The following is a 9,754-nucleotide window of genomic DNA, read 5'->3' on the forward strand; positions in this document are numbered from 1 at the left end:
GTTACATCATGACCCTGCCATTTGGCAAAAAGGTCATTAACTGAGGTGAATGGGACATGTCAGATGTACATTGCATAAGTTCTAATGAAACTGAAATATTGTCAGATAGTCATTATTTGTGCCTACAGACAATGAAATTGTATTGGTAGATTTAGTTTTCTTGCATGTTTGCAGAATAACTTAAATTATTAAATTACCAAAGGATTCAATGAACCAGTTTTTGTCTAAAGAACATTTGCATAATGCATAGATTTATAATTTGAAATATATATTTAATCTCACATGCTGTAACTGCAGAAAAACATGCGGTAAAGATAAATTTTAGTCCGATGCACATTTATTTATAATAAAACAATATAGGCAGCAGAATCATTCATTAGAAAACAAGTTACGCTTCTAAAGAGAGCCAGAAATGTAAACTACCATCCATAAATAACCTGTTTAAGCAGAGACATCTTAATCAAATACCTTTATGTGGTGTGTCTAATTTTATGAGCAGTAAACAGACATTACCAGAAGCTCATCCATGCTGGTCTGGCATTTCTCAAGATTGATGCGTTTAATGGCCACCTTCTCTTTCCTGGGTTTGCAATATGCTGCCTGGACCACAGCTGTTGCTCCACTCCCTATATAGCAGCAAAAAAAAGATCCAAAATGTGTGTGTGTGTTTTTTTTTTTTTAATCACTGATTTTGTAATACAAACAAAAATCTGCATATGAAATAACATACTAAGAATATATTAGAGAAGACAGATGCAGAGAATCGTATATCTACAATCCATAGATGAAATATGTGTGTTTTTAAAGAATTTTTTTTTTTACCTTTTCTCTCTTTTTTTTGTTGTTGATAATTTCGGTTGTAACCGCATACATTTAGCCAGAAGTGTGTATTTTTATTGGAATTTTAATATTTTACCCTTATTTCCTTTTACAAATCTATTTTACACTAGGTACACAAAGTAATTACACACAAAGTAGTTATGATCAGGAATGTTGGTAAAAAAAAATTACTCCGTGAAAGTGGAAAAATACTAATATGTTTTCTCTTATAGATTCAATAAAACTGCTAAAAAAAATAATACATCAAAAGCAATGTTGTTGTTAAACACTGACACACCCATTGACAGACTATAATAATAATAATAATAATAATAATAATAATAATAATAATAATAATAATAATAATAATAATAATAATAATAATAATAATAATAATAATAATAATAATAATAATAATAATAATAATAAATCTGCTTAGCATTTAGTATATGGAAAACAATGAATGTCTTGTGTTTTTTCTCATTAAAACACTGTTGTCATTATGTAAACAAACTGTCAATTAAAGTGTTACATGAATTCATTTTTTGTAGTTATGATTAGGACTGATGTTGGAAAAACTCAAAGTGTGGAAATTTTTTTTATATATAATATTTTTATGACTGCTGTTTTTGTCCTCTAAGGGCCTCCGTGTAACGTTTTTTAAAATGACACATAAGGGTTAAAAAATATAATGGAATATTTATTATATTGGTACCCCTAATGCTAACTCAGATGGCTGAACTAGTTGTAAAAATTGAGTCATGTTTTAATATGCATTCATTTCAGATTATACTACACTTTCTTTTATTCATGTTTCTCTTTCCTTCATCTTAATGACAACTTCCCTCCCTGAAAGATCAAATGCAAATGTCCCAGAACAATAAAACCAGCTCTGGTTATGCGTTTAGAAGTTAACTAGCTAGTTAAGTGTTCTTGTAATACGTCAAACTTCCATCTAAACGACAGCCTATCTGCATGAACATTATATGAAGCAGCTTGTTACCAAACTAGCCAGCAAGTTGTCAAATGTAATGATTCTTTAACCACCAAGCGCCCCATATGTCATATATAAATCACGATGAAATCCCCAAATCAATCAGTCATTGTCCGCAAAGCATTACAGTCTGCTGGCATGTTGGGTGGCTAGTTAGCATGGCTAACACAGACTGAACATCTTACAGTCGCGATGACTCAATTACTGATGGAGATCTGAAATAACACAGACCATCTGGGCCCCAGAGATCATGCCATGTCTTAATCTCCGTTATGCTATCATTGATGTGATGTGATCTGGATGCTGATGTGTGATGGTTTAGCTCACCGATCACCTCCTGAAGCTCATAGTCATCCTTGTCGATAGACCAGGATTGAGAGCTCGGGTCTTCGGACATGACTGCAGTCAGATCGCGTCAGCCGCACGCTACACTGACGCTCACACGGCCGCGAGCGATAGAAAACGGACGATCGGGATTTAGGGTCGATGTACTTATGTTGATCTTGCCGAACGCTCTCAGTTTCAACAGCCAAACTTTGCCAAAAGAGATGGTGACCCCGCCTTGGACGGAAAACGCTCTTCTCTTCCTCGTGTCAAAATCTTGGAGGCGACAAAAATTATGCCACGTTACGCCACCTACCGGTTATGCGCAGAGTCAGCGGGGAGAACAGCTCCTCAGTCACTCTGTCCATATTAAAAATGTTATAGCTACTGTTGTACTTCACATGATTCCTTGTATGTAACTATTGTAACTTTTTACTGTACTGTAAAGCAGAAAATAATGCTACAGTAAAAAAAAAGAGTTACTTGGTTAAATGTGATTTACCTTTATGGTGAAAAAATATTTTTTAAATATTTAAAACATTTTATACTATACTGTTCTATTAGAAGTCAAAGAAACAAATTAGTAAAAAGTAAAATAAATTAAAATGTACACAGTATATGTATATATATATATATATATAGGATTATTATTATTTATTGGGAAATAGGCATTCCCTATGTCAATCATCACATTTGATCAGATTTTATTTATATGAAGTTGTTTTGTGTATGTATGTGTGTGTGGTCCTGGTAAACCCTACATTATGGAGACAAAATGTCAACACAAAGATGGAAATATCTGAAATCCGTGTCCTTGCGGGGACATTTTTTGATCCCCATGAGGAAACAAGCTTATAAATCATACAAAATGAAGTTTTTTGAAAACCAAAAAATGCAAAAAGTTTCCTGTAAGGGGTAGGGTTGGTGTAGGGCAATAGAAGTTTGTATAAAAACCATTATGTCTATGGAATGTCCCCATAAAACATGGAAACCCAACATGTGTGTGTGTGTGTGTGTGTGTGTTTTTTTTAAATCACAGCTTCATCGGAATGGTATGAAACTTGGTGACTTTTATGGCATTTGGAATGTGAACACACAAAAAAAATTGAGGGCATGATTCGAGCAGGCTAAGTGGTCGTAAAAAAAATAGTTACACTTGTGGTCTTCAGTCAAAAATGACTGACCATAGGAAATTTATGGGAAATCGACAAAAATAGAAAAATTCTGAGAATTTTTGTGTGTACACAAATCTGACACAATGCAGAAAAAAGTAAACAGTAATGACAGGGTGAAACTCTAAAACATCAAGAGTGCAAAACCAACACATCCACTCACACACACGTGCACACACACACACACACACACACACACACCTTTAAACTGGTGTGACTGTAACAGCAAATACTGTATGTCAAATAAAAGCAATAATTCAACCACAATGCAGTAAAAATTGGACAGCAAGGAAGGGGTTACACTCTAAAACATCAAGAGTGCAAAACAGACACATACACTCAAACACACACTCACACAAACATACACAATTATACACACTCAAATGAATTGGTATGGCTATAGCTATTTAGCCAAAAAGAGTCAGACAACTGAAACGAGAGGTTGAAATCAGATCAGACCCAGACGGATTAAGCTCTGATAAAACATTTCTGTTCATTTTTGTTACATTTTTATAGAATTTTAATGTTTTGTGTAACAAAATGCTTTCTCTGTGTTCAGGTTTGACTGTATTAATAATAATTCAAAAACTGACACTTCAAATCAACATTTCAAAAAAAAAATAAATCTAAACCTTTACAAAAAGTTGTCTTTGAGAATGTCTAAATATATATCCAAACCCACAACTTATTTTTATTAAGTATTTATGTCTAAAAACAATTAGAGAATTTATAGGCCTTTTATATAGAGCTATATAGGAATCTATGGGCCTAACCTTGGAATTGCAAATGTTTTTTCTTATTTTACTCCCACCAGACGGCACTAATCTGGCTTCAAAAATGGGATTTTAAAGTCATTGACTATTTTAACAGGAAATACGGTATTTTATTAAAAAGTAATATAAATATATATATATTTTTTATTTTTTTGTATTATTTTCAATAGGCAGAAATTGATCATAATTATTGCATAAATATTCATTATTGCCATGAAATCATCTCAAAATACAAGATAAACAAGAAAAAATATTATTGAACAAAAATATATTGCATTGATTTTACTGGGGCGAAAAAAAGCTACATTTTAGGTATCCGGTCTCTTTTGACCATGAAGATCACAAGTGTGACTCCCAAATGAGGAAAATGGGCAGTGTATTTCTAGTTCCCAGCATGCTTTGCATAGAACTGGATGAAGAGAATGTTGAATGTTTCCAAAGGTATCAAGACAGTTTTAAGTTACTAGAACATATTTTAAAAAAAACAATCAATTAATACAGAAATTTAAGTTTAAATTACACGCAATATTAAGTAGGCTAATGTAATTAAATTAAATTATTAAATCAATAAATCTGATTTCTTTAACCAAAAAGTAATGTAAGTTGTAGTTACAGGTGACCTGAATTATTTTTAGAGTGAACTAAACATCTAGTTTCTTTAAAATAAATATTTTAAGTTAGATAAAATCCTCTGTCAAAACATTGCTATACCTTATGCAATATTAGCTTTACACACACTCTTCCAAAATTCCCTAAATTAATATATTTTAGTGATCAGTTTATAAAAAAAAAAATCTTCTGTTTGTGTGACAAAGACTGCAAATCTCAAAATATAGGCTACCACTACTAAAATCACATAAGGAGCAGTGAACACTAGGGAGCTGAATCGAAAAGTATAGCTACACTGCCACCTACTGGATTTCTTTCTAATTAAATAATTTTTGACCCAATGAGGCATGGACTCCACTAAACCCCTGAAGGTGTGCTGTGGTATCTGGCACCAAGATGTTAGCAGCAAATCTTTTAAGTCCTGTAAGTTGCGAGGTGGGGCCTCTATGGATTGGACTTGTTTGTTCAGCACATCTCACAGATTCTCGATTGGACTGAGATCTGGGGAATTTGGAGGCCAAGTCAACACCTTCCATGAAAAGGTGTACATGGTCTACAACAATGCTAGGTGGGTGGTATGTGTCAAAGTAACATCCACATGGATGACAGGACCCAAAGTTTCCCAGCAGAACATTGCCCAAAGCATCACACTGCCTCCGCCGGCTTGCCTTCTTCCCATAGGGCATCCTGGTGCCATGTGTTCCCCAGGTAAGCAACGCACACGCACCCAGCCATCCAAGTGATGTAAAAGAAAACATGATTCATCGGACCAGGCCACCTTCTTCCATTGCTCCGTGGTCCAATTCTGATGCTCATGTGCCCACTGTTGGTGCTTTCGGCGGTGGACAGGGCACCCTGACTGGTCTGCGCCTATGCAGCCCCATACACAACAAACTGCGATGCACTGTGTATTCTGACAACTTTCCATCAGAACCAGCATTAACTTCTTGAGCAATTTGAGCTACAATAGCTCATCTGTTGAATCGGACCACACGGGCCAGCCTTCGCTCCCCACGTGCATCAATGAGCCTTGGCCACATATGACCCTGTCGCCGGTTCACCACTGTTCCTTCCTTGGACCACTTTTGATAGATACTGAGCACTGCAGACCAGGAACACCCCACAAGATCTGCAGTTTTGGAGATGCTCTGACCCAATCGTCTAGCCATCACAATTTGGCCCTTGGCAAACTCAATCAAATCCTTAAGCTTGCCCATTTTTCCTGCTTCTAACACACCAACTTTGAAGACAAAATGTTCACTTGCTGCCTAATATATCTCACCCACTAACAGATGCCGTGATGAAGAGATAATCAGTGTTATTCACTTCACCTATCAGTGGTCATAATGTTATGCCTGATGTGTGTATTGTGTGTGTATATACAGTGGGTACGGAAAGTATTCAGACCCCCTTAAATTTTTCACTCTTTGTTATATTGCAGCCATTTGCTAAAATCATTTAAGTTAATTTTTTTCCTCATTAATGTACACACAGCACCCCATATTGACAGAAAAACACAGAATTGTTGACATTTTTGCAGATTTATTAAAAAAGAAAAACTGAAATATCACAATAACTTTGTTTTTCTCCTCCTATAATATTTGGTGAGGATGGAGGCCCCATTCAGCCAGCAGCAGAATTATAATTGGGCATAGCTGCTGGTGAAGCCACCTATGTGGCAGAGTCATCAGTATTATAATAATGTGTTTTAATACCTGAAATGGGTTGGATACTACATGAATATTACGAAATTTTATTGAAAAAAAAAAGACCATTATGTAAAGTGCCAACTTTAGAAAGAAATCAGAAACATTCATTTATTGTTGTATAAACACTGTTGTATTTATTGATTATAATTTATTGTCATGATGTCCATTGTGAAAATGACAATACACATCTGACTCTGAAGATGTTAATGCTATCTTTCCCGAAGCATTACTAAAAAAAACCTTGTATTCAAGAGACAAAATGTCCAATATAAAATGTTTGATAGTAGCAATTAATAATGTTATGTGACAATGGAAAAACAGCTGTTGAAAAGTAATAAGCCACCAAATGTGGGGCTTTCCATGTTCATTAAGTGGTAAACTGTTACACCCACATTTTGAAAGAGTCAGTGTAGGGGAAGACCAATCACTTCTCAAGCAAGACACTGAGCTGGAAATCTCAAAGTCAAAATGTTCAAAACAGCAGTAGAGTCTAAATTCTCAAAATTCAATCTGCAGAGTACTAAACAGCATCCCCACACTATTGTCAACTGCAAAGTGCCTAATGGTGCAAACTTCCTTTAAATGTTTGCAGAGTCTGACCCTTAGGCTGTGCTAAATAGAAATGTAAAACAGGAAGTAGGTTTTAACTCTAAGTTTGACTGTTTCAATAACTGTGTATATTACATTAAAAGTATGATCACGTTATGACAAACAATTCAAAGAATGATACATTTCCAGCAACACTGATATGGAAACAAACGTCAAATAAAATACAATCTAACACAAAACACTGTAGAACAATATTTTTGTTTATCTCCTCAGTTTAAGTAAATGTAAAGATCCACACATTGTTTAGTTGTATTGTCAAGAAACGAAAGTCATTTTGCATTAACAATGTTGCACACAAAGCATATTTCAACCACACCCTGTCTAAATGGCCAGCTTGTAGGAATACCACAGAGATGAAACATATGTTAGGACTGCACCAACGGTTTTGGAACCGGACTGGAAAGGATTGATGGTCTGATGGACCTAATCATTGTCCAACCATTGCAAGCACTCGGGACAATTCTTAGTGAAACAAAGTTTATTTATAAAACGTATAGTTCCAGTACTTTTGAATATGACTGGCTGAGTCATTTTCTAAGCTGTTGTAAAATACTCTATAAACACATAACTGTGACCTTATTGTACCACTGCATCTCTGTGTTGCTTGTCAACCATTCTGCTGAAGAACTACATTGCTTAGTGGAAGAATTATTGTTTGTTATCAGTAAATTATTACATTTTATTTTTGCTGTATTTATTTTATGAAACCTCTTGCAAGGTATATGTAGTAACAATTTTATAAAAGCAAAAAGACCATGATTTACAGTGATTTTAGAACAGCTCTCTGCATTGTGTCTAAAACCCACCCATAGCTGTTCCAAAATCACTGTAAACCATGGCTTCTTAAGGATTATTGCTTTATTTTACATTTTATTTATAGGGAGACTACTAGTCACACTGGTTCTATCGCAAAAACTTTTTTTTTTTTTTTTTTTGCAATTACACAAAAGTTTTTATCCAGCAGTGGTTTTCAAAACCATATAAATTTTTTTTTTTTTGTTCTTCAAACTAAACTTCCAGTATGTTCATATTTTTGCTATAGCTCTTGGATGAACACAAAAAAAAATCACACAGGCGAATATTCACATATTAAATATAACGTACTGTATAATGAAGGTAAATTTTAACTAAACAGCATTTTATGGTCATTTTAATTGTTATAAATAAATACATTATGTAAAATTATTAATTACAAAACGTGTTGGTAAAAAATGCTTTGCTATTTTTTTTACCTTTCACATTTTGCTTATTAATACATTTTTTATCATCGTTTCTCTGTTCACATTTTGAAAAACTCCAACACCAATCCACTGCAGTCTTCAAAAAACATCTGAGAAAAAAACATAACCTCTGTGATCATCCGACAAATTAAACAGCCTTTTTGCACATAAAACCCTTACACTTCAGCATCAGTGCAGTAACACTCTGGGGCTTTTTAGAATTTGGTATGGTAACATTACTATTATGTTACGGTACACTGTGCAGCCCTATTTGAACTGAACCAACACTACTGACTCAAGCTATTGTCTTTTAGAACTGCTTTCCAGCAGAATCTGTCTCCATAGTTGAGTTTCCATAAATGATTCTACTATTTTCCTGTTTATCACTGTGAAGCTGCTTTGACACAATCTGCATTCTATAAAGCTCTATAGAAATAGAGGTGACTTGACTTGTTACTCCCTCGGTTTATTGCTTAGTTCATATTTGTCCATCACTGTGGATAAAAGTGTCTAAAACTGTGAGTTAACCTACTCTGAGAAACATTAACTGGAGTAAAAAGTGCGACAACTAGCCTCTGTCTCCCCATTCATTGTGATGTTGATGCAAGATAAAAAGAAACAAAGTAAATGCTAGAGGCAAGTACAGACAGATGGAAAAACTGAAAAATTCTATGTGGCTGTGAGTCTAAAGTGGCCCGCATATGATGCCACAAATGTGGCCCAGTTATCCTAAAGCATATCTGGGCCAGTTTTGGCAAAGATATGGCACAGTGAGCACTGGCTAATGTAGCTGTGAGCCTAAAGTGGCCCACATATGATGCCACAAATGTGGCCCAGTTATCCTAAATCATGTCTGGGCCAGTTTTGGCAAATATATGGCACAGTAAGCACTGGCTAATGTGGCTGTGAGTCTAAAGTGGCCCGCATGTGATGTCACAAATGTGGCCCTGCTATCCTCAAATGTATCTGGGCCAGTTTTGGCAAAGATATGGCACGGTAAGCACTGGCTAATGTGGCTGTGAGTTTAAAGTGGCCCGCATATGATGCCACAACTGTGGCCCAGTTATCCTAAAGCGTATCTGGGCCAGTTTTGGCAAAGATATGGCACAGTGAGCATTGGCTAATGTATCTGTGAGCCTAAAGTGGCCCACATATGATGCCACAAATGTGGCCCAGTTATCCTAAAGTGAATCTGGGCCAGTTTTGACAAAGATATGGCACAGTAAGCACTGGCTAATGTGGCTGCGAGCCTAAAGTGGCCCTTATATGATGCCACAAATGTGGCCCAGTTATCCTAAACCGTATCTGGGCCAGTTTTGGCAAAGATATGGCATGGTAAGCACTGGCTAATGTGGCTGTGAGCCTAAAATGGCCCACATATGATGCCACAACTGTGGCCCCGTTATCCTAAAGTGTATCTGGACCAGTTTTGGCAAAGATATGGCACAGTAGGCACTGGCTAATGTGGCTGTGAGCCTAAAGTGGCCATCATATGATGCCACAAATGTGGCCCAGTTATCCTAAA

At 35.6% G+C, this 9,754-nt stretch overlaps 1 protein-coding gene across 1 annotated transcript in view; it reads right to left on the bottom strand.

The window, feature by feature from the left end:
* Window positions 1-2,414, bottom strand: part of LOC107722611 (serine/threonine-protein kinase OSR1-like) — a 17,311-nt gene extending 14,897 nt beyond the window's left edge. The window contains exons 1-2 of the mRNA XM_016531041.1: window positions 2,141-2,414; window positions 514-626 (exon numbers count right to left, since the gene is read on the bottom strand). Coding sequence (XP_016386527.1) covers window positions 514-626; window positions 2,141-2,210 — 183 coding nt within the window. The 5' untranslated portion in view covers window positions 2,211-2,414. The remainder of the gene's footprint in view (window positions 1-513; window positions 627-2,140) is intronic.
* Between the last annotated feature and the right edge of the window lie 7,340 nt (window positions 2,415-9,754).

This window comes from Sinocyclocheilus rhinocerous, unplaced genomic scaffold (genome assembly GCF_001515625.1).
Source record: "Sinocyclocheilus rhinocerous isolate Xijiao unplaced genomic scaffold, SAMN03320098_v1.1 scaffold541, whole genome shotgun sequence".
Classification (NCBI taxonomy): domain Eukaryota; kingdom Metazoa; phylum Chordata; class Actinopteri; order Cypriniformes; family Cyprinidae; genus Sinocyclocheilus; species Sinocyclocheilus rhinocerous.